This window comes from Marmota flaviventris, chromosome 2 (genome assembly GCF_047511675.1).
Source record: "Marmota flaviventris isolate mMarFla1 chromosome 2, mMarFla1.hap1, whole genome shotgun sequence".
Taxonomy (NCBI): Eukaryota; Metazoa; Chordata; class Mammalia; order Rodentia; family Sciuridae; genus Marmota; species Marmota flaviventris.
The window spans coordinates 71,923,528-71,949,446 of record NC_092499.1 but is presented as its reverse complement, the minus strand read 5'-3'; the positions used below and the strand labels follow the sequence as shown (position 1 = coordinate 71,949,446).

The window sequence follows — 25,919 nt, the reverse complement described above, 5'->3', positions numbered from 1 at the left end:
GAGGCAGGGAGAATGATAGTGTGCTCTCACAGTCTACCATTGTAGTTCATAAATTTTTTTTTGTAATGGCACATTTCTACAATTTCAGTCTATTGTTTTGCTATTATTGACTGTTGGTTTACTAGAATGTATATTCTTGTACTCATTCAGCATTTGAGGTCCCAACTAATATATGACTATGCATTTGACAAAGTACCTGGCACAGTACTGAGGGTACCCAACTAGCCAGGTAGCTGTTTAGATTATATATTTGAGGAACTAATTGACTGAAATAGTAGCTTGACTAGTTTTTATATTTTATTCTATTTAAACAGTCATCTGTTTGGATGCTTGATAGCTATTGACCCAGAAAAAATAGTTTTTTAAAAAATGAATTATATTTTTTATGAATTCTTTAAGTAATAGAAAAGTACAAACTTCATTGTGGTTATGAAGAACAAAATAATTAAAGAGTGTTAAACTGGGGCTGGGGATGTAGTGGTACAATGCTTGACTAGCATTCATGAGGCCCTGGGTTCAGTTCTAGCTCTGCTTCCCCATTCCTTGCAAAAAGTATTAAACTGAGAAGTAAAAACAAAATATAACTAAGAAAATTGGATAAAGGAAATGACTGATAAACAAAAATAGCAGAACTTTGAAATCCAAATTTCTTAAAAGTGATACTTTGAACAGACCTCTAATATTTCTGTCAATAGAAATAGGTAGGATAGCAAAATAAAGCATACAAAGAGAAGTAGAATAATATTGTGCAAAAAATTTAAAATGTTATTTCATACTAATAAATAAGAGAATCTTGATGGTTTGGATACTTTGGAGATCTCTTAAATTATGATTGCATTCTTTAATGTAATCCCAAAATGTGGTGGTTCTCCAATATTTTGGTCTCAGTTTTTTTTTTTTTTAACTTTTTACTTTTTTTTGTGATGTTGGAGTTTGAACCCAGAGCCTTATACATGGTACGCAAACAATGTACATCAATAGCCCCTTTAGTGTGTTTATAATCTTAAAAAAATTGAGGCTCCCTAGGAGCTTTTAGAGAACTTTGATTTTTTTTTAATCTGTTAATCTTTGTGATATTGGAAGTTGAAATTGAGAAAATTTGAAGATACTTATTAAAAATTATAAAATTGTCACATGTTAACATCTCTAATCAAGAGAAATAGAAAAGTGAATTAAGAAATGGGAAGGACTAGAATAATAGCTATAATGAAAATTTAAAATATTTTTGTGAGACTATTTTCAAAACAAAAAAATTATGAGATGAGTAGCATGTTTTACATTTTTGCAAATATCTTTTAATATTTGGCTTAAGAGAAGACAGCTGGATTCTCATAACTGCTATTGTGGTGATTCTGTTGTTACATGTTGGTTTGGTTGAAATGTATAGTATGTAGTTGGAAAATGGAGAAACATTTTAATAGCCTTTTCAGATCATTGTAGACATTGTTCTTTGACCTACTTATGCAAATATATATTTAATTCCTTTGACCCAAAGACATGCCTTATTTTTCTGGAAATCAGTATTAATTCAATTTGCCTTTCTTTTTCTGAGGTAGAATCATAGTAATAGTCCCTATAGAGATGCATTCCTGTTTGATTTAGTAGCAGGTTGTTCTCTGTCAAGTCTCCAAAGTCCAGAATGCCCCTGGTAGCCATAGAATGTTCCTTTACCATTCATACAATTGTTAGTTTTCTTTGTTTCTTGTAGTTTCTTGAATTTTTACTTTCCTTCCTTGATGGGGCATTGAGCCTTTATCAAATGTGCAACTTAGCATCCAGCATTGTGACCCCACATGCCCTTTTTAGCTATTCCTCTGTGGCAGAAAGTGTGGGTATGAAACAGTAGAGTCTACATAGTTAAAAAACTTTCCTTGGCTTAGAGCATTTGAGTATGATGTATTAACATTCACTGGCCAGGAGAGTACAGTAGATATAATTTTGTTGAGCCGTTGCCTGTTGCCTAAGAGATTATAGGGTCATTTTCTTTTCTATTTCCACTACAATATATGAGGCCTTTATGCATGAAGTTAGTGTTATTCACTTTACATTCCCCACAAAGCCAAGTATATTAGTTTTGTATATGTTACTTCACTGAAAGCCTTAAGTATAGTATTTGTAACAAATTATTTGTCTTTTTCTAAGTCAATCTATCTTAATAACTGTTTAAATTCTGCAAAGAATGTAGTTGTTTTTCCAAATTATGGCAAACAAAATGATTAAATGTCTTAAGGGAATATAAGCAATTAAATATTTTGATATAATAAGTCAGAAAAAGGGAAGATAATCATTCTGGCTTTTAAAAACAAATAAACCCATAAAAATGTTCTTGGAATGGATAATGACTGATGATTTACACTTTTTTTTTTTTGCAAATGTTTATGTGTTCTGTAAAACACAAGATTTAGTTTGACAAATTCCTAGTACTCTGGGAGGAAGGAAAATTATTTCAGATAAAATGAACTAGCAACTATCAACTTCTTACTTTTTTCATATGACTAGTTTTCATGTGTATAACTTATAAATATGTAGAAAAAAATGTGGCAACATAAACACTAAAATTAGCAGTAGTTTGTTTTCTGTTAGAAGTGAGATATAGAACAAAATAAATTAGAACTTTTTTTCTCAGTATAATTTTATATTGTTTGAACTTTAAAAATAACCTTTTAAATATTCAGTTAAAATCAGAAAATATCCAGTTAAAATCAGAAAGGAAGGAACTAGGGCTCAGTGATAGAACTTGTACTCAATTTGCCGGAGGCCCTGAATTTGAACCCATCTGCTAAGCACCCACTCTACCGTTGAGGTACACCTTTAGTTCCTAAAGATTTTTTAGTTTATTTTCCTATACAACATATTTCCCTTTCTGATTTTTTTTTTTCTTTTTGGAGTGATGGGAATTGAATCCATTGATAAGACACACTTTTAACAACTGAACCATCCAACCCACAATTTTGTTTACATTACATTGACTTAAGGCAGATTCTTATTTTTTTCTTTAGGTACTAGGGATTGAACCCAGAGTCACTTAACCACTGAACCATATCCCCAGCCCTTTTAATATTTTATTCTGAGACCAGGTCTCATAAGTTGCTTCAGACCTTGTTAAATTTCTGAGACTGTTTTTGAACTCACACCATCATCCTGCCTCAGCCTCCTGAGCTGCTGGGATTACAGCCTGCACCACAAAGCCAGGCAAAATAGATTTTTATTTTTATTTTTATTGAGGTAGGGAATAAACTCACAGCTTTACACATGCTAGACAAGTACTCTACCACTGAGCTCTTACACCCCCAGCCCATTTTATTTTTTAGTTTGAGGGTCTTGTTAAGTTGCCCAGGCTGGCCTCAAACTTGGCCATTCTCCCGCATCAGCTTCAGAAACAGCTGGGAGTATCACTATGCTTGGTTTATGACAGATTTTTAAAAAGTGGAAGTGTATACCTAATTTTGGAAGCAAGTAATATATTATGTTTAATATACAATATTACTTTTAGAAGTATTAAATTATTCTACATATATTCTAAATAAATGAACTGTTAACTACATCTAGACTCCCAAACCTTGAAGTATGAAACTTTTTTTGTGGTTCAGTTACTTTTGAATATTTCATATGGCTCCCTGCTTATAAAGATCTTTAATTAATATAGTTATAAAACATGCCTGTTTTCAACTTCTGAATTTGGGTTTAATTTCTTCAAACTACAGGGAATAATGAAGTGTTGACTCCTATGTGTTCTAAATTTAGGGTGGCTTTTCTGTTTCTGATTTTGTTTTTATCTTGGTAATGAAAGCTATGATCTCTGAAATTATTTTCTCCTATTTTTAGATGACACTATTAAGATATAGATATGCTGAGGTTAATGTTGGTAGTTTGCTAATATCCTTAAAAATTCTTACTTTCCCTTTTCACTTATTTCTCTTATGCGTTAAGTTAAATACATACTTAGAAGAAATCACCTTTTCCCTTATTAATTAGAACCTTTTTTATTCCTCTGTCACATATTCATTTCTTTATTCAGTAAAGTTTATTTAATATTTACTATGAGGCACTAAGGATAAAAGTTATACCTTCATGAAATATATCCTAGTGGGGGAGACAGAAAACACAAATAATTTCAAATATTGCTTTTAAAAAAAGGGCAGGGGTTGGGGCTCAGCAGTAGAGCACTTGCCTTGCACATGTGAGGCACTGGGTTTGATCCTCAGCACCACATAAAAATAAACAAAATAAAGGTATTGTGTCCATATACAACTAAATATGTGTGTGTGTATGTATGTGTGTGTATCATATATATATTTTTATTTATGAAAAATAAAAAGAGTCCTAACACACATGTAACTGGGTAAGATTATAGTTGGAGGATGCAGTGTTTGAATACTTATCAAGATATATGAATACTTAAAAGTTATAATTTAAGCTACATCTTGACCCAGCCCAAGTTCCTGCTAGCCTATACCCTCAAGACTCAAGGCTAAAGTAGCTGCTGTCTCTTGGTGTCCAACCTTCTCTCCTAAGTGGTAGCATGGATCTGTTGGATTAGGGCAGGGGTAATCCAGTGATGCCTGGACCCATCTAAAATAATATTTGGACTGATCCTACCAGTTCTTCAGAAATTTGGTTATAGAGTGGTTCACTTCTAGTTCCTGACTTTTCCAGCTCAAAAACTGTATTTCCCAAGAAGAATAAAGAAGAAAAGGTAGAGGGGATGCCGGTATCTTGGAAATATCATTTGTCTAGGCATTAATTTTGGTTGATTTAGGGTGTCCAACTTTGAGTAAAGTTTTATAAACACATGCTCTTTCTAGGATTTCTCATGGCAGAAGCTCTGATGATTTTCTCCTTTCTACACATACTAGGGGACTCTAAGTTCTTTTGTCTCTGGCCTGTGGGGCCTCATTGAGTTTGCACCTCTCTCTTGTAAACAGAACTTTTATAAAATTTCATTACAGGGCTGCAAATGGGAAAAATAAGTGCTTGTTGTATATGGAGCATCTCCTGGTAGAGGCTTCTCTTGCCCAGGTCTAGAGTGAATAAGGTTGAGTATCCCTTATCTGACATGCTTGGAACCAATCAAAAGTGTTTTGGATTTTGAATGTTTTTTTTTTTTTTTATTCTGGAATATTTGCATATATATCACAAGTCACTTTAGGGATGAGAAACAAGTCTAAACACAAAATCGGTACTTCATATATATCTTACACACATAGCCTGAAGGCAATATCATTCATGATTTTTAATAATTTTGTGCATGAAACAAAATTTTACAATATGAAATTTTGCACTTCTTGCATCATGTTGGTGCTCAAAAAGTTATGGATTTTGCGTGTTTCAGATTTCAGATATTTGAATTGGGATGCTCAACCTTTATTGAATTGGGGATAGAAATGACCATAAAGTCTTTTACTTTGCTCATTGACTTCTCCTTGACATTGCTGTTCTGAATCTTCTTAGCGTTTTATTCAACTTATTTTAATTTATAAATTTCTTTAATTTGTAAAGCTCAACTGGTATCTCTTGGGATATCTGTATCTGAAAAGTAAGCTCCAAATGAAAATGGTCATTTTCCAAAAGTTTTTTTTTTTTTTTTTTGATAACATTAAGTAGCAATGAAGAGTTTTCATGTTTCCCTAATTCCTCTAAAAGGCAAACGATTCAAACTTGTTGCCGATTTGAACATTGTCTTAAATGTCATTTTATTTCTTTCCTTACAGGTGTGAAAGCTGTGTGGATTTACTGTTTGTGAGAGGAGCTGGAAACTGTCCTGAGTGTGGCACTCCACTTCGGAAGAGCAACTTCAGGGTACAGCTCTTTGAAGATCCCACTGTTGACAAGGAAGTTGAGATCAGAAAAAAAGTGCTAAAGATGTAAGTATTATTGTTAAAATGATTAAGCCAACAAAGAAGACTTTAGCAGTTGTTAAAGATTGGCAAATGAATAACTATAAATTCATCTATGTACTTGCTTTACAAAAATTTATTATATTTTTAGAGAACTGAGTAATGTTATTATTCTAACCTTTGTTAAAGAGCCTCTTGACTGAAAGCTTCACAGTTTATCCATTTGCCATTTATTCCTTAATTAATAACTGTAGAATACCTACTGTATGCAGTGTGTTTTGTGTGTTAGGCAATAGGTACAAAATGATGAATATCTAGCCATGAACCATGTCCTCATGAGGTTTACCATGTAGTTGCATAGTATAACCAAGAGATAGAAAATAAAATAGGCAGAATAATTATGTAATTATAAATTGAGAAAAATACTATAAAGTAGTGATTGAGTACTGATAGCTATCAGTGATAAGTAAGAACTGAGGCGGTAACATTTAAATTGGGGTTTGAAATCTATTAGAGAAACACCTATGTTAGCTATGATTTATTTTGTTATATATGTGTGTTTGTTCTATAATATTGGTTATAATATTTGTATTTTATGGTATTTGAATTTTATTTTATCTGCCTTTTTATAAAGGGGACTTGATTGATTTTGAAGTTAAAATAATTGTTTTAAAGTTTTTTTTTGTTTTGTTTTTTTAAATGTGTGTTAGAGCCTTGGGCATGCTAGGCGTGTACATCACTTAGCTCAGCCCAGTGTTTAAATTCTTATTTTGGTGGTATACTTTTCAACCCAGGTCACCAGTATTTAAGTCACATCTATGTAGGCCTCTAACCAAGTTTCCCTAGCTGTTGCTTTATTACTTACATTGCTTCTAGGAGGTAGTCTCTTAGATTCTGATCTTTTATTGTTAATTCCTTATAGTTTTATAATTCTTTATATATGTTAAAATAGTTGTAGGCTTTTCTGATTTAGCATTTTGTTTTGTATTGGGATGGAACCCAAGGACACCGAGCTACATCCATAGCCCCTTTTATTTTAATTTTGAGACAGTATCTCACTAAGTTGCTTAGGGCCTGGCTGAGTTGCTGTGGCTGGCCTCCAGCTTCTAATCTGAGCTGGGATTACAAGTGGTCACTGTGTTTGGCTGATATAGCATTCTTAACTGTCAAGAAAAAAATAGGAGTCCCTGAATTAAGTTTTCATTTTCTGGAAACTAGTGAATCTATTTGTAACAAGTAAATTATTTCATAATTTCCAGTGATACACCTTGTTTAAGTTCATTTCCCAAACCTATTAACTATTAATTTTTCTTTCCCTGAAGTCTTATGAGGATTTTACATATTATACCTCTCTCTCCTGATTCTGCTTCTTCTCTATAGTCATAAGAATTTTAAGAACAAATTTCTTGAGCTGAGTGTATGGCTCGGAGGGTGAGTACTTGCGTATCATATGTGAGACTCTGGGTTTGATTTCCAGCAAGAGTGCAGGAAGGAGAATAGCATTCTTGGTCTAGTTAAAAACCTAGTGTCCAGAAAACAGTGTTTTACACAGTACACAGTCATTTTCTATATGTCATATATGAATGAGGTTAAGAACAAGCAAACTAGTTCTAAAATATTGAATGCAAATATATGTAACATGTTGATGTTTTCTTGTCTTTAAGATACAATAAAAGAGAAGAAGATTTTCCTAGTCTAAGAGAATATAATGATTTCCTAGAAGAAGTGGAGGAAATTGGTATGTTTTAATTTGAGACCTGAGACCTTGTGCTTTTATCATTTAGATGCTTAGGAGAATGTCTTACCTAAAAGTCTTTTTTTTTTTTATTTTTAATTTTTTATTGTTGGCTGTTCAAAACATTACATAGTACTTGATATATCATATTTCACAATTTGATTCAAGTGGGTTATGAGCTCCCCTTTTTACCCCATATACAGATTGCAGAATCACATCAGTTACACATCCATTGATTTACATATTGCCATACTAGTGTCTGTTGTATTCTGCTGCCTTTCCTATCCTCTACTATCCCCCCTCCCCTCCCCTCCCCTCCCCTCTTCTCTCTCTGCCCCCTCTACTGACATTCGTTTGTCCCCCTTGTATTATTTTTCCCCTTCCCCTCACTTCCTCTTGTATGTACTTTTGTATAACTCTGAGGGTCTCCTTCCATTTCCATGCATTTTCCCTTCTCTCTCCCTTTCCCTCCCACCTCTCATCCCTGTTTAATGTTAATCTTCTTCTCATGCTCTTCGACCCTACTCTGTTCTTAGTTACTCTCCTTATATCAAAGAAGACATTTGGCATTTGTTTTTTAGGGATTGGCTAGCTTCACTTAGCATAATCTGCTCTAATGCCATCCATTTCCCTGTAAATTCTATGATTTTGTCATTTACCTAAAAGTCTTTTAACAGGTTTTGTGATAACTAATTTTACCTAATTGAATCTCTTGTCCACTTAAATTATATTTGTCAAATTGAAGGCATACTTAAATAAAGGATATTCTTTAGTAATTTATCTTAAAAAATTATTAGTAGAGATAGTAATATTCTAGCTGGGAAGGAAGACAATGTCTATATGTATTCTTTGTATGTTAATAATAGTTTAAGCAAAAGGAAATAATGTTATGATTTTTTTGGTAGGATTTTTAGTAATTATCCATGATAACTAAAGTCATATGTTGCTTATCATTATTTATGCTTCTGTTGACACAGTAGTTTGAAAATACTTCAAAGCTGTGGACTGTTGAAGTAGCTTTCTGATATACAGTGTTCTGGAATCAGAGGTTTGAGTAATCTTAGTGTCTTTTCTTGCTGAAAAGATTAGTCAAAAGGATACTTTTGCAAAACAAAACAAAAACAAAACTCTTGTTTCTGTTTTCTTTTTTTACAGTCTTTATAATTTTTTAAAAAATTTATATATGGCAATGGAATGCATTACAATTCTTATTACACATATAGAGCACAATTTTTTATATCTCTGGTTGTATACAAAGTATATTCACATCAATTCGTGTCTTCATACATGTACTTTGGATAATAATGTCCATCACATTCCAACCCTCTCCCTTCCCCTCCAACCCCTCTGCTGTATTTAGAGTTCGTCTCTTCCTCCCATGCTCCCCCTCTCTACCCCTACCCCACTATGAATCAGCCTCCTTATATCAGAGAAAACATTCAGCATTTGGTTATTTGGGATTGACTAACTTCACTTAGCATTATCTTCTCTAACTCCATCCATTTACCTGCAAATGCCATGATTTTATTCTCTTTTATTGCTGAGTAATATTCCATCGTGTATATATGCCACATTTTTTTAATCCATTCATCTACTGAAGGGCATCTAGGTTGGTTCCACAGTTTAGCTATTGTGAATTGTGTTGCTATAAACATTGATGTGGCTGTGTCCCTGTAGTATGCTGTTTTTAAGTCCTTTGGGTATAGACCCAGGAGAGGGATAGCTGAGTCAAATGGTGGTTCCATTCTTAATTTTCCAAGAAATCTCCATACTGCTTTCCATATTGGCTGCACCAGTTTGCAGTTCCACCAGCAGTATATGAGTGTACCTTTTCCCCCACATGCTTGCCAACACTTATTGTTGTTTGTCTTCATAATAGCTGCCATTCTGACTGGACATGCACAAAACTCAACTCAAAATGGATCAAGGATCTAGGAATAAAACCAGAGACCCTGCATCTAATAGAAGAAAAAGTAGGCCCTAATCTTCATCATGTGGGATTAGGCCCCAACTTCCTTAATAAGACTCCTTTGGCACACGAATTGAAAGCAAGAATCAATAAATGGGATGGACTCAAACTAAAAAGTTTCTTCCCAGCAAAAGAAACAATCTGTGAGGTGAATAGAGAGCCTATATTTTGGAGCAAAGCTTTACCCCTCACACGTCAGATAGAACACTAATCTCTAAGGTATATAAATAACTCAAAAAACTAAGCACCAAAAAAACAAATAACCCACTGAATAAACGGGCCAAGGATCTGAACAGACACTTCTCAGAAGAGGATATACAATCAATCAACAAATATATGAAAAAATGTTCATCATTGCTAGCAGTTAGAGAAATGCAAATCAAAACTACTCTAAGATTGTTTCTGTTTTCTTAAATGAAATTTTAGAGGTGTTAAAAAGTCTAGAATCTGTATACGTGGAAAAATGAGAATTCATACCCTATTTGAATCAAATGAAAGATATGTCAAGATCATTGTATTGTCTTGAGCAACTAATAAAAAAAAAGTCTAGAAGTTATATTGGTTCAAAAATTAATGTTTTTTAAAAAAAGTATTCATAATTATTTTAAAGTGTAGGTTAGGAAATAACACAAAGGTTGTAGTCTATGAAAATTAGAATGAGATTATGAGAGTCAGTTGCTTTTTTTATTATTCACTAAAACTTGATAGTCAAATATAATTACAATCTTTATTATTAAAAATATGATACTAAAATTGGTTATTCTTTTCTTTCTTTTTTTGTTTTATGTGGTACTGCATATTAAACCCAAGTGCTATACCACTGAGCTGCATCCCCAGACTAAAAATTGGTTATTCTTCAGAAGGTTTATGTATTGTAAATTTTTAGAAAATATAAATTTCTAAAGAATGAATATTCTAATTCTTTAAAGTATCCTTTCTGAGAAAATACAGAAAGTCTTTTTGTTTCACTCATTATCAAAACTTTTCTAAAATGTCTAATTTCATTTGTTATGCCAGAACAGAAGCATATATAGAATATGATTTAGGTATCTTTTAGTGCTGTAGAGTCACTGCTTTTTCATTCTAATTATACTCATTTGCATATAATCTTAGCAAGTGTGAGTTACTATGAATTTTAGTTGAGAAGATGGTGGATTTGGGCGTGACAAAGCAAAGTTAGGATATGGACTGAGAAGATATGCCTAACAGAAATTGGAAGAACTGGGCAAGTATGTATAAATCTGGTTATATATAGATAATAAGTATAGGACAAGCAGTTGGATAGCAATCAGGATGAAACCCAGTTTACATATATATTCTACAGGCAATATAATTCGTCAAAAATCTGTTAGGTAACAAGGGGAAATGAGATTATAGATGTTGCAGGGCAAGTTGAATGCATATTTACAATTCTAACCTTCCAGTCATAAACTGATGGACATAGAAGGAACAGATAAGGGATAGGTTCTTGAGCCGTGATTTAAAAAAATACATTTTTGCTATGAGATGAATTAGTTTGGAGGCATGGATAACCTGGGGCCTTTGGGTGAAAGGAGTTCATGTTTAGAAGTGGGAACTAGGATCAATAGGCAAGAGCAAGTCAGAATGTTTGTGATATGCAGTATGTAATACTTTCTTTACCAGAAGGGGGAACTATGGCTTAGAACATTTAATTAGAAAATGATTATGCTATTATGTACAGTTCATGAGGGACTGTCTTCATTTTAAAGTATTTGGAAATTCTTTTAACCAACTTCTGCTTAATTATCTCATTAACTGACATTCCTCTGATCTTCCATAAAATGTACTGACCGATACCCTGAGCATAATGAATACATGGTAAATGCTGCCCATTAGAAGTTGTCCTCAAGTATATCTCTGTATTTCTCTCACCTGTTTAGTTACACATCAAGAGTTATTTGTATTGTTAACCAAACTTCCTTGTGCCAATTGCATTTATTTTTTGCAGTTATGTTAATTAAATAAGTGTATATAAAGTTGGGAAAAAATCACAAAACTATGGGATTTAGCTTCTCTTGTTCTCAGTTCACTTTTTAAAAAAATGGAAACTCAGCAATGTAGAGGAAAGTTATTGTTTACATAAGAAAGAAGGCAAACTCCAATTAATGGCTAGACTTTTGCTGTTTGTCATTAAATTAGAGAATGACTTTATACTTACAATATTGTTAATATGCCTTTTAAGTTATTTGGGGAGAGAAAGAGAAAGGTATAGAGATAGATATGGGGGTGAAGGGAGAGGAACAGAGAAGGAAGGAAAGAATGAATGAATATGAATGTGTGTATGATTAGTAGACTATGCAAAGAAATCAACTATAAATCCTGATGTTGGTTAAAGACTGGTTCCACTATTATTTGAAGTACTGCTTTTTGGGACCTAGCTTCATGGATTTACTTTATTTTCTGAACTCAGCTCACTTTAGCAAACATTTATTGTTTCATATGAGTTACTTTACTGTTGGAAATACATGTTTCTTCAATAAGTTCAGACTTTAAATGGGAAGGTAATTATGTAAACAAATAACTATAATTTAATGTGACAAATCTTATAGGTATTTATAAAATGCTGTGGGAATAAAGATAAGAAAGCAATTAACCCATCATTAGTAAATAGAGGTATATTTAGTAAAATTCAGAGACATGATAATATTTGAGTTTGATTTAAACGATTAAGAGAAACCTGCAATGACTGTGGGGGAAAGGAAATTGGAGAGGATGGTTAAGGGGTACAAGGAGTGCAGTTGAATTGAAGGAATGACTTCTAATGTTCTACTGTACATTAGGATAACAGTGGTAAATAACGATTGTGTAGCTAGTAGAGATGACTTTGAATGTTCCCAACACAAGAAATGATAAATATTTACCGTGATGGATATGCCAGTTTCCTAGATCTGATCATTACACAGTAGTCATACTATATACGTGTATTGAAATATCACACTGTCCTCCATAAATATGTATAATTATTGTGTCATTTGAAAATAAAAAGAACATTAAAAGTAAATAAAAAAAAGGTGAATAATTTGTCAGGTAGAAAGGCAATGGAAGAACATTTGTAGCAAAAGAAAAAGGCACAGAGACAGAAAGGCATATAAAATGGTGGAGGATGAGCAAGGAGTCTGTTACAAGTAGAGAAAGCATGGGATATGACTGAAAATGAAGCTTGTAAAACAAGCTAGATCTGGGTTAAGGAGAGGTGAGAATTGTAGATAACCAAAGCAAAAATAGACACATGGGTTTCATCAGATGAAAAACCGTCTGTATAGCAAAGGAAGCAATCAACAGAGTAAAGAGATAGTCCAGAATAGCAGAAAATATTTGTTAACTTGAGAAGGAGATAATCTCCAAGATGCAAGGAACTTGAACAATTGAACAGCAAGAAATAAAATAATTAAAAAGTGGGCTAAGGTCTTAAATAGACATTTCTTGAAAGTGGACATACAGACAATCAACAGATTTATGAAATGATATTCAACATCACTACCCAGGGAAATGCAAATCAATGAGATATCACCACACCTCTAGTATCCAAAAGATGAATAATAAGTATTAAGGAGGATGTGAATATAAATGAACCCTTGTACACTGTTAATAAAAATATCATTAGTACAACCATATGGAGAACAGTATGAACGTTCCTCAAAACATTAATCATAGAATTATTATGTGGTGTAATTTTTCTTTTGGGCATTCAAAAGAATTCAATCCAAAAGAATTAAAATTGGTATATTGAAGAGATCTCTCTGCATCCCTGTGTTCATAACAGCTATATTCAGAATAGCCAAGATATGATATGGAATCAACCTAAGTGTTCATTATTCTATATATGGTTAAAGTGTGGTATGTATGTCTTATGGAATACTATTCAGACTTAGAAGAGAATATTGTGTGAAGTGAAATAAGTCAGGCACAGGAAGAAAAATAAAGCACGATCTCACTTATATGTAGAATTTAAAATAAAGTTACAGAAGTAGACAGTAGAATGGTGTTTTACCATGAGTTAGTGATAAGCAGGTGGGGTGGAGGTGGATGTTGACAAAATTTCAGTTAGATAAGCAGTATAAATTTTTGAGACCTGTTGCACAGCATGGTGACTTCAGTTAATGTGTTGTATATTTCAGAATTGCCAAAATAATTTTAAATGTTCTCATTACAAAAAACTATGTGAGGTGATAGATATGTGAGTTGACTTGATATAATACCCCATTTATATATATATATATATATAGTGTATATATGTACGTATAGTTTGTGTATGTATGTACATACATACATTTACACATGCTATTATACCCCAAGGACATATACAGTTCTTGCCAATTAAAAATAAAAATTACAAAAAAGGAGAAGTTTGTAAACTTGGCTGTTAGGGTAACCCATTAAAGTCCCAAGATTTTAGTTCTGCAAATAATTTAATGAAATTGACACAGGTGCATTAAAATAGGTTGGAATTTGTAATCTAGAGCTTGTATATTTTATTAATAAGTGTTAAAATTATATTTGTATTATATAACTATATATTACATAATTATATTAACTCTTATATACTGTATTCAGTTTTTTATACATGTTATATACATATGGGCTAATGAGACAAAATGGGATTTTAGTCTGTGGCTAGTAGCAAAACCAATGAAATTTTTTAGGGGCCATTTCAGTAATTTGGATAATGATAAAAATAATGATAATGAAAAAAAATAAGTAGAAATTAATGGGGGATGGGTGACAGACAAAGGTAATATTTTGGAACAGAATATTCAAATGACTGATTTAATGTAGGAAGTGAATTAAAAAGAGTAGACAAGATGAAATATTTTGACTGAAAGTTTCATGATACTAATCAAGATAATAAAATCTGGAGAATATGTAGTATTTTTTATTGTTTTGTTTTTTGGATGGCAAGCATGCAGAAATGAAAGATGAGGTAACGTGTTTAGTCTTTTAGATTTTTTAAGTTTTATTTTAATAGTGTGGCTTTGTTCTGATTGTTATATAAATAAAACTTCCTTTAAAAATCTTGGTTGAGGGCTTGGGTTGTATAGATCAGTGGTAGAGTGCTTGCCTGGAAAGCATGAGTCCCTGGGTTCAATCCCCAGTACAAAAAAAGAAATCTTGGTTGAGTAGCTGTCTATGTTGTTTTATTCATACTTTTAAAGATGATTAGTTGATATTTGTGACATCTGTATTGACTGTCTATTAATTAAATTATAAAATGTTAGTTTAATGGGTACCTATGAGTTCCAGACTGACTGTACACACCTTGTATAATTTTTTTCAACTCTAAGAGATACACATTTTTTAAAATATTTTTTTTAGTTGGACACAATAACTTTATTTATTTATTTATTTTTATGTGGTGCCGAGGATTGAACCCAGCGCCTCACATGTGCTAGGTGAGCACTCTATTGCTGAGCTACAACCCAAGCCCCAAGATATGCATTTTTTAAACCAAATTTTACATATAGAGAACAGGCACAGAGAGCCTGCTGGTAAATAATGGAACCAAATTTTAAGAACAGGTTTTTCTCACAAGTGCATAAAAGTACTTGGTAGGCTAAAAAGAGAAGTTAGTAGTCTGAGTCTAGAACATGGGGTGCTGTTGAATAGTCAGAGATGAGAGAAAAGAAAGTTGGTTGGAGCAATTTTTTAAAGGATATTGAAGAAATTTAACCTTGATCTTTTAGGTAGAAGGGTGGTATTGAAAATATTTAAGTCTAGTGTGAGAAGATTAAAATTAGCGGGGTGGTTTGTCAGTGTTAGAGGATTCATTAATTGGAATGAAATAATTTCATTATATAAATTTTATTATGAATATTTTCAAATCATAATTATAAAAATTTAAAACTTACAATTTTGGATAATGGCATAAAAATTTACAGTATAAGGGGCACATACGAAGATGAATTTTCTTATGGTACTAACAATAGACTGTTTTTTCCTCCCCTGTGGTTATGACAATTATACATAAAAGTTCTTGTTCCTTTTGGTCCCAGGGATTATCTCAAAGGTTTGTTCTTAGTTTTATAATAAATAGGTTATTCTTTTGGTGAAGACAATACTTATTTTTAAAAGGGTGAGAAAGCCCTAAGGCCTTTAATTATAAATTCTGGATGTCAAAAAAAGACTCTAAAATTGTACTTAAATAACATTAAATCTTTCAGCAAATACAATAGGTTTTTTGTTTGCTTTTAATACTTGACTACAGACAGGTCAACATCTGAGGTAAACCGTTAAGCAGATAAAGGGTCAAATGATTGCTATAGAAAATTAGCCTCTATTCCTTTTTCTTCAAGCTATTATATCAACCTGATTCCTTGTGGTATGAGTGAGTTCTGCTTCACATAAAAAGTTTTTAAGATAGTAATTCACATTTGTGGTTCTTTTCTTACTTTTTAAAGGAAGATGTTTGTGTTCTGTATAAATAATTGGCCTCTATGATATTGCTATTACCTTTGCTTTCTAAGTGAAAAAATGGCTATGTTACTTTTATTGGAATTAATCACAATATTTTTAATAAGCATAAAATAAATTGTATCTAAACATATACATTTCACTTAGTATCAATGTTCACTTATTTCTGAGATCTATTTAATGGAAAGTTTAAATCAGTAGTAAATTATCTAGCCTACCAAAAAATGATGTTTTTGTTTTTTGTTTAAGCTACTCAGCATTCTAGTAGAGTTCTGTCATAGGATATCAGTGTGATTATGTTCACTTTTCAGTAGCTTAATACCATAAGAAACCAAGATGATTTCTTTCTATAGTTTTGAATCTTCTTACTTTGCTATGTTCAGATTTGTAATTATAAATGTTATTAATTACATATACAGTTATAAAATTAATAATACATGTTAACACTAGTTTATTTTTACTTTTGTAATAATTCAAGTATTTCCTATGTTCTTACCAGATGGGAAATTGTTTTATTTTTTAAAAATATTTTAAAACAGTTAAGATTCACCTCAAAATTGAACAGAAAGTACAGAGTTTTCATATAGCCCATATCCTCACATAGATACTGCTTCTTCTGCTATCAATGTCTTCAACCAGTGTGGTACATTTGTTAAAATTGACAAACCTACTTTAATACATCATCATCACACAAAATCCATGATTTGCATTAGGGCTCACTCTCGGTGTTGTGTATTTTATGGGTTTACAAATGTATAGTGAGTGACCTTTATCTACCATTATAGTGTCATATAGGGTAGTTTCTTTGCCTGAACAATCCTCTGGTCTTTGCTTGTTTTTCCCTTCCTTTGCTATTCCCTTGCAACCACTGAATTTTTAAATAAATCAATTAATTATTTATTTTAACTGTCTCCATATATTTGCCTTCCCTGGATTGTCATATAGTTTGAATCTTGAAGAATGTAGTTTTTTTCCATTGGCTCTTTTCACCAATGAAAAGAATTTAAGTTTCTTTCATGTTTTTTTTTAACTCATTTCTTTTTGCACTGAACATTGTCGAGATGTACCAGAGTTTATCCATTCCTCTACTGAAGGACATATTCATAACCATGTCTATGCAGGATTTTGTGTGGACATATTTTTCTACTCATTTGGATAAATACCTAGAAGCTTCATTGCTAGGTTATATGGTAGAATGTTTTTAAAATTTAAAAAATTCTAATTAGTCATCCATGACAGCAGAATGCATTTCAACTCATTGTACACAAAGGAACATAACTTCTCATTTCTTTGGCTGTACATGATGTAGACTTACACTGTTCCTTCAATCATACATGTATATAGGGTAATATAATGTTCATCTCTTTCCACTATCCTCTCTACCCTTATACCCCTCCTCTCCCCTCTGCCCAATCCAAAGTTGCTTCATTCTCTCCCCACCCACCCCCATTATGGATTAGCATTCACTGATCAGAGAAAACATTTGGTCTTTGGTTTTTGGGGTTTGGCTTATTTTGCTTAGCAAGATATTCCTCAACTTCATCTGTTTACTTGTAAATGCCATAATTTTATTCATCTTTAAGTCTGAGTAACACTACATTGTGTATATACATCTCATTTTCTTTATCCATTTACCTGTTGAAAGGCATCGAGATTGGTTCCATAGTTTAGCTATTGTGAATTGAGCTGCTATATACATTGATGTGGCTGTGTCACTGTAGTATGTTGATTTTAGGTCCTTTGGGTATAAACTGAGGACTGGGATAGCTGGGTCAAATGGTGGTTTTGTTCCAAGTTTTCTAAGGAATCTTCATACTGCTTTCCAGAGTGGTTGCATCAATTTTTACCCCCACTAGCAATGTATGTGTGTACCCTTTACCCCACATCCTTGCCAACATTTATTGTGCTTGTATTTTTTTAAAAATATTTTTTAGTGGTCAATGGATTTTATTTTATTTATTTATATGCAGTGCTGAGAATCAAACACAATGCCCCACACATGCTAGGCAAGTGCTTTACCATTGAGCCACAACCCCAGCCCTGTTGTTTGTATTCTTGATAATTGCAATTTTGACTGGAATGAGATGAAATCTTAGTTTTGTGTTTCTTTAGTTGCTAGAGATGTTGAACATTTTTTCATATAGTTTTTGATTGGAATGTATATCCTCTTCTGTGAAGTGTCGTTTTAGTTCCTTAGCCCATTATTGATTGGGTTATTTGTTGTTTTTTTTAGGTGTTGTTTTTGAGTTTTTTATATATCTTGGAAATTAGTGGTCTGTCTGATGTGTGCATGGTAAAGATTTCTCCCAATCTGTTGAAGAGGCTATCTTTTCTCCAATGTATGTTTTTGGTACCTTTATCTAGTATGAGATATCTGTATTTATTTAGGTTTATAAAAAGAAAACCTGCTGGGCTGGGGTTGTGGCTCAGTGATATAGAGCTTGCCCAGCCCTTGTGAGGCACTGGGTCTGATCCTCAGCACCATATAAAAATAAACAAATAAATTAAAGGCATCGTGTCCATCTACAACTAGAAGAATATTAAAAAAATAAATAAAACCTATCAGAGTGGCAATATCATTTTACATTATCACCAGTAATTAATGAGAGTTTCTGTTGTCCCACATACTACCAGCTTTTATTATTTTGAATTAGATATTTGCCATTCCAATTGGAATATAGTAGAAATTGAAGGAGTGGTAGTAAATGTAAGTCAGGGCTAGAATCTGCCCTCTAGGAACATTCTAATAGGTCACACAAGATAATATACATTGAAAACAATTATACAAGGTAGAATGTGAACATGTGCCATCAGACTGAAATTAGGTAATGTGTTGTTATTAATTCCAATAATTTGGGTATGGAAAGAGAGTAACTGCACAGTGAATTTGAGGAATAGCTGGAGACTAGGCTGGGTATATAAAGGTCAGTCAAATCTGGATATTCATAGTCGTTTCAGATTGAGATTAATACTAAAATGTCCCCTTTGGATGGAGGGAATGGTTTGAGTACAGATACAGAAATATGGAGATACAGATGCAGAGGAATGCTGAACTGGACTAGTCATGGTTTGCATTTAGAGAAGTGTTATAAATAAAAATTTAGGTTTTGGAATCTGACTACACTAAAATCCTGGTTCCCACATTAACTGGCTGTAAAGTTGTTTGTTTTTAAAATATCTTTAAACTTTATTTGTAAAGTGTAAATAACATCAGAACATATCTTATAAGGTTGTTAGGAGGATTAAATGAGGTGATTAGGTCAAGTGCTTGTCATATATGGTCCATGGATATTTGCTGTATAAAGTGTGTTCTTTAAGCAAAACTTTGAAAAGGAAGTCCTTCAAATGAACAAATGAGAGGGAAGCTACATTGGTTGGATCTGGTAGATGTTGAGTACGATGGAGATCTGGAGATCCGTGGCTCAGAGAATGGCCTATTATATGTAAAGGGAAGTTTTTGTGAGTGATCGACAGACAGTGGAATCACTATATTATTTAATAGATCATGGTACCTTGCAGAGGGTAGTTCTTGGAGCTTCCTTCTTTGATCATTTTGTGTCAGGACCTGGGGTGTGATTAATGGGGAATGCCCCACATTGAATACTAGCTAGATTCCATGGCTTATCTCCATTACTGTTTTCTTTTCTACTTCATGTTTAAAATGTTGGGGAAGTGGTTAGTGGGTATTATTGCTCATTATCTCTCAATTCCTGCCTGGTTTAAAAATTGTTATGTATTAAAAATAAGTATACCATTGTTTACATACCTAAATGAACCTGGATTTTTAACAATGATTATGATAAATTGGTATTCTGAAATAAGTGGGCTTTTTGAGGTGGCAATTATATTTTTATGGATTAAATTGGTCTTTTTGAGTCTGTTTATGACCATACTCAACAAAACAGATGACTCTATATTGATCTTCCAGTATGACTTTCAAGGAAAGAGTGAGATGAGAAAGAGTCTATAGAAACAAAGGGGATTGAGCAGAATTTTCCATCTTGTTGGTAGGATTAGAAGCAGGAAGCAATGGTGATTAAATTGGAGAATGGGTAGACACACTTATAATGGGTAGAGAAAGATTACAGGGGAAGCTGAGGGAGGTATGAATTGAATTTTGAAACTGGATAGTCTTAATGATATGGATTCTTTCAGGGGTGGGATGTTGGGATGGTACCCTTCATATAAGTTCATATGTGTGCTAAGGCAGGTTTGTTTGTTTTGGTTTAGAGCATTATAGTAACTTTTTGACTGTGTGTGTGTAAATTAAGGAGGCAGTATGAGATTTATAATTTAGATTATTTGGAGTTGAAATTATAAAAAGATAGTTCTAACTCACTTAAAATTTAGCAATGTCTAAACATGCATCAGTGGCTTCTCTTAAGGAAATACTTCAACTTAAAAATGTTTTTATTAGTGCACTATAGCTATACGTAATAATGGGGTTCATTTTGACAGAATCATAATTTGTTCCATTTTAGTCTCTGGTACCTTCTCTCTTCCTCCCCTCCCTGTCCCCCTTTCCTCTGCTCCACTGGCCTTCCCTCCCATCTGTTTATTGGTTTTATATGTTAGTACTTTATGGGGTACCTAAAGGTGGAATTCACTGTGGTACATTGACACATGGACACAGCATAATTTGGTCCATTCCACTGGTCTCCCATTTTTGTAGTGTTGTTCTCCCTTCTTCACCCTTATTTTGCCCTATCATCTACATATGAGAGAAAATATTAGACCCTTGACTTTCTGAGTCTGGTTTATTTCATTTAGCATGATATTCTCCAGTTCCATCCATTTACCAGCAAATGCTATAATTTCATTCTTTATAGTGGAATAAAACTTCTTTGTGTATATATACCTCATTTTCTTTATCCCTTTATCTGTTGATGTGCACCTGGCTGGTTCTATAATGTGACTATTGTGAGTTGCACTGCTATAAACAGTGATGTGGCTGTATTACTAGAGTATGCTGGTAAATATCAAGGAGTGGGGTAGTTGAGCCATGTGGTGGTTCTATTCGCAGTCTTTTGAGAATCTCCATACTGCTTTCCAAAGTGTTTGCACTGATTTGCAGTTCCACCAACAGTGTATGAGTATACCTTTCTTCCCACATCCTCATCAGCTTTATTATTATATATGTTCTTGATAATTGCCATTCTGACTGGAGTGTAGTTTTGACTTGCATTTCCCTGATTGCTAGGGATGTTGGACATGGTTTTATAATTTGTTGGCCATTTGTATCTCTCTCTCTCTTTTTTTTTTTTTTTTTTTTGAGAAATGTCTATTTAGTTCTTTTGCCCATTTCTTGATTTTTTTTTTTTTGTATAGTTTTTTGTGTTTAGTCTAAGTTTTGTGCCAGTTTTATCCTTTGCTTTCCCTTTTAAATTTCAACTCCTTTCTGTTTTATACTCTCTAGATTAAGATTACGTGAGAAATAATTAAAACTTGAGCCTAGCCATATTGGAGACAATTGCAAAGTGAATAAAAGCTGATTTTTTGTTTGATATAAGTTATACAAATATATGATTTTTGAAACTTCTTTGGGCAATTTTTCTAAATTTTGAGGCACAGATTCTTTTCAGTATTAATCTCATCAGTATAATAGATCCTAGACTTACTTTTTTTATTTTTTAAAAAATGGCAATCCTTTATATGCTTTTAAGTTTATAATCACATTAGATTTTATTTTTATAAAATCTAATGTGATTATAGCAAATATTTACTTTGGTTTTTTGGACTGATTCTTATATTTAGATATTTTGTGCTGTAGTCTGACAGTCTGTATATTTGGCTAAGAAAACATAGTAGCCACCAGGCATGGTGGTACATGGCTGTAATCCCAGAAACTTGGGAGGAGGATTGAAAGTTCAAAGCCAGAATCAGCAATTTAATGAACTTAAACCATATCTCAAAAAGGGCTACGGATGTAGATCAGTGGTAAAGTGCCCCTAGGTTCAGTTCCTGGTACCAAAATAAACAAACAAACAAAATGAAACGAATCAAGCAAACAACAACAACAAAAAACCCTTATAGTTGCTAACTAGAGATAGTCTCTATAATAGGATCAGGATATAAATAGTGCTATAAAGAAATGATAACTCAATGAATTAAAAAGTCACTATGGTGAATATTTGTTTTTTATTATCTACTCAAGATTTACATTAAAACTGCACTTCATGACATTGTTTTCTTTCTGATTCAGTTTTCAACTTGACCAACAATGTGGATTTGGAAAACACCAAAAAGAAAATGGAACTATACCAGAAGGAAAACAAAGATATCATTCAGAAAAATAAGTTAAAGCTGGTTGGTTGCTATGTATTTTCTTTTTTCTTTTGTATTATGAACAGTTGCTTTCACATGATACTTTAGAAGGCTATCTTTCTATAATACCAGTTGTATTTATAAGGAATTGAATTGAAATTTATGTCAGAATACTAATATGTTATAAAGATATGTAGGTAGGCATGTACACATTACTGTAGCAAAAGCAATTTGACAGTGTTATGTGAAACTGTGCTTTCTTAAGAAAATAAATCATTAAGGTAGGTGGTTGTAAATGCTAGTTTTATCTGTCTTTGTGATTCTCTGATAAGTATGTATTTGGATAATGGTCACAAAATAATGGAAGCTTATGTTTATCCTTGAACTTTAATTTCTTTTTCATCTAAAGCAGGGGATAGTAGAGGGAACTCAGACAGATATTGATGGAGATAAAGACACCATTTATTAGAAACTAAAACAAATTTATAGTTAAACTGGAGGAACAAATGTGTTACCTAAGCTTAACTTTGGTTTTTCTATTAGGTACTTTTTTTTTTTGGTTTGATTAATATAGTAATATTACCACATACAAAATTAATTTTGGTTTGCTTTGTTAATCTATATCAAAATTTGTTTTTAAATATTTTAGTAATTACAATTCATTATTAAAAATTATTCTATAAAGGAAAAAGAATAACTTGCTCACAGATGCAGTTGTGTAATTTATAAAATTTAGCGATCATTTTTATCTTGCAACTTGACATTCTAGTTATGGGGGAAAGTAGAGGTTAATTACTTTTGACATACCTTCTTCACTAAAATGACATAAGTTTATTTGTATCATGTAGCTTTCATTTTGTGATTAGAAGGGGCTTTCTTATAATCTTACAGTGTTTCATTTAGATACTTCTTTCCTGCCATAAAATTCTCATGGAATTGATATTACATTCACATTCCCAGCTTAGCTTTCTTAAAAAAGATACCTCAATAGTGTGTGGGCCTTCCTTTTTTTTAAATCCCATAGTTTTGAGCTAGGAAATAATATTGAGAGTTATAATGAAAGAATAATCTAATTCTAGAATGATTGTATTTCTTTAAAGTAGGAATTTTTAATTATCTGGGAATATAGGTATTGACTAAAAGAGATAACTTTATTTATGCATATTTCTTCTGTATTAATGATTAACACATGGTTATGTTATAACTTTTTGTGAATAATTCATTATCATTTATTAATTGATCATTCTGTGCAGTGTATCATACTTGTTAGTCCTGCTTATATGAGAGTTTGGTATTGATACAAACATACAGATTCAGGACCACATTTTTTTTTAGAATGGTGCTAGTTAACATACATCATTGCTTGAACATGCCCTGAAGTGACCTATGGAGCATGAGCTAATTTACATGTCTTTTTCTAATCTGAGGTAGTAACTTGCTTGTGTGCCGCAGTCTGGCTAGGCACAATCAGGAGCCACTTGTCAAAAGAAACTAACTTTATTTTTAGAACCACACACGCCAAACAAAACAGCCTCTCAGGAAAAATCCTCAGAGCCTCAACTGCCACCACCGGCTTTCCACAAGCCTCTCTCTCCCACACAAGCTTCTCCCCACCTCCCACAATCCTCCTGCTCTTGAGGCCGATTGGCTGGGTCACGTGGGCAGAGCCAAAAAGTCCCCCAATGAGCAGCTCTGTGGTCTGAAAGGGCAGGGAAACAGTCCAATGAGCATCACCGCAGAGGAGCCAATCAGCTAGATGTTGCTGGGGCCGAGGAGCCAATCAGCTAGATGTTGCTGGGGCCGCTGTGAGCCAATCATCAGCCGGCAGCTGGATTGCTGGCAGCTGGAAGTTTGCTGGGGCCCCTTCGGCTGTGGCTCTCAACATCTCCCCCTCTCTGTTTAAACAACAAGCATGTGGCTTAGGGACCGTGTCTGTTAGGCAGTCCAATTCAACATATGGTCCTTACCCGTCATCGGATGAACTGACCTCTAGGCGTCAGCCTCCTGTCTTAGGTGCTTGTGTCTCTGAATGTTGAATTCTCATTATTCCAAAAATATTAGAGATGTATGAAAAAAGAAAGGTAAAGAGATCTCTTGCTTGATTAGGCACATAAAATGACTCATTTCTGATGGAGAAAATATTACTGAATTTTTTACTGAGCAGGTCTTATTTGTTGACATTTAACATCTGTGTAAGCATGGAAAAACTAAACTGTGGTGATCTAATCTTGAAATAAATCTTAGTTAAGATTAGCTTAATTTTCATTTTCTAGATTCTCATGCATAGCAGAGATTGCTATGTAGAATGTCTAATAATTTGGCAAAAATTCATTTAAAAATATTTGTTACACATCTGGTAAGCATAGGGTATTATACAAAAATAAATACCCTCATTCTCAATAGATCAGGTAATTTCACAATATTTGGATCACTGTGAAAGAATTATATGCCTGTTATTAAGGGAGCAAAGAGTAGAGATACTTGATTTATTCTGTAAGACTGGGAAAGGCATTCCAAGAAAAATGCCTGAATAGACTTCTGAAGGACAAGTAGAAGTTACCCAGGTGAGGAAGTTGAGATGAGTGGGGTTAGGGAGACTAGCACAATCAAATTCCAGGGAGAAAGCAATCATAAGCAAAGGCAAGAAGGTATGGATAATCATGGAAAGTCCTGAGAGTTGTAAGTAATTCTGTATTATCAAAGTCAAGAGAGAGACAGTTGAAACTGGAGGATTAGAAAAGACCTAGAACACATAAGAACTTCAGTTGTCTTTAGGTTTTAGTAGGTGAAATGGTCCATCCCTGCCATCTCCATGAAAGGTTACTCAGAATACTCCAGTTGACATGACTATGGAATGAGGGATGGCCTGGGTTCTCATTTACTCAGTTCCTTCATTAGATTATCTTCAGACATCTGTTATTGGCAGCTTTTTTGTTATTGTAATAAAATGCCTGAAATAACTTAAGAAGAAGAAAGGTTATTTTGTACTCATCTTTGAAGGACTCAGTTCATAATTGATGGGTCCCATTGCTTTTGTGCCTGTGGCAAGGTAGTATTTCATGGTGAGAGCATATGGCAAAGGAAACTGTTTACCTCAAGGAAGCTGGGAAGCAAAGAGAGAAAGAGGAGGGGCATACCACCATATGACTGTAAGACTTCCAACTAGGTCACACCTCTTAAAGGTTCTGTTATCTCCCAGTAGCACCAGGGACTGGGAATCAAGTATTGGTAACATCAAATATTGGTGTTTGGAGGACACTTACTGACACCATAGCAGCATCTTAGAGAATTCCCTGGATTTGTTAGAGAAATTCCTTAGAGCTCTTCCCTTGCTATTAGAACTCTTGCTTTCTGTGGAGTCATATCATTATTTTTCTCATTCTGTTATCTTTCTTTTTCGTTCTCTTGGGAACCTTTTCTTTCCTTCCTGTCTCTTAAATATAGGTTCTACATAAATTCCTTTTAGTGATTCTCTTTGAGTTATCCCTTTATGATAAGTACTCTCAAATATTTTTACAGCCAGTTGTTTTTTCCCCCTGAGCTCTTAAATGTAATGTATCCATATATATATGTGGTATTAATAGTTATTTTTGTCTTGATGTATCATAGACACCTGTAATTCAGTATTTTCAGAACCTTTTTTTAATCTTTGCTTTCCAGTTTCTTTAAGTGTTAAAAAGTTTTA

At 33.2% G+C, this 25,919-nt stretch overlaps 1 protein-coding gene across 1 annotated transcript in view; it reads left to right on the top strand.

Annotated features, from left to right (window-relative positions):
• Mnat1 (MNAT1 component of CDK activating kinase) overlaps window positions 1-25,919 on the top strand; it is a 224,039-nt gene that overhangs the window by 52,529 nt on the left and 145,591 nt on the right. The window contains exons 2-4 of the mRNA XM_071607994.1: window positions 5,712-5,864; window positions 7,502-7,575; window positions 22,173-22,276. Of these exons, the coding sequence (XP_071464095.1) occupies window positions 5,712-5,864; window positions 7,502-7,575; window positions 22,173-22,276 (331 nt within the window). The remainder of the gene's footprint in view (window positions 1-5,711; window positions 5,865-7,501; window positions 7,576-22,172; window positions 22,277-25,919) is intronic.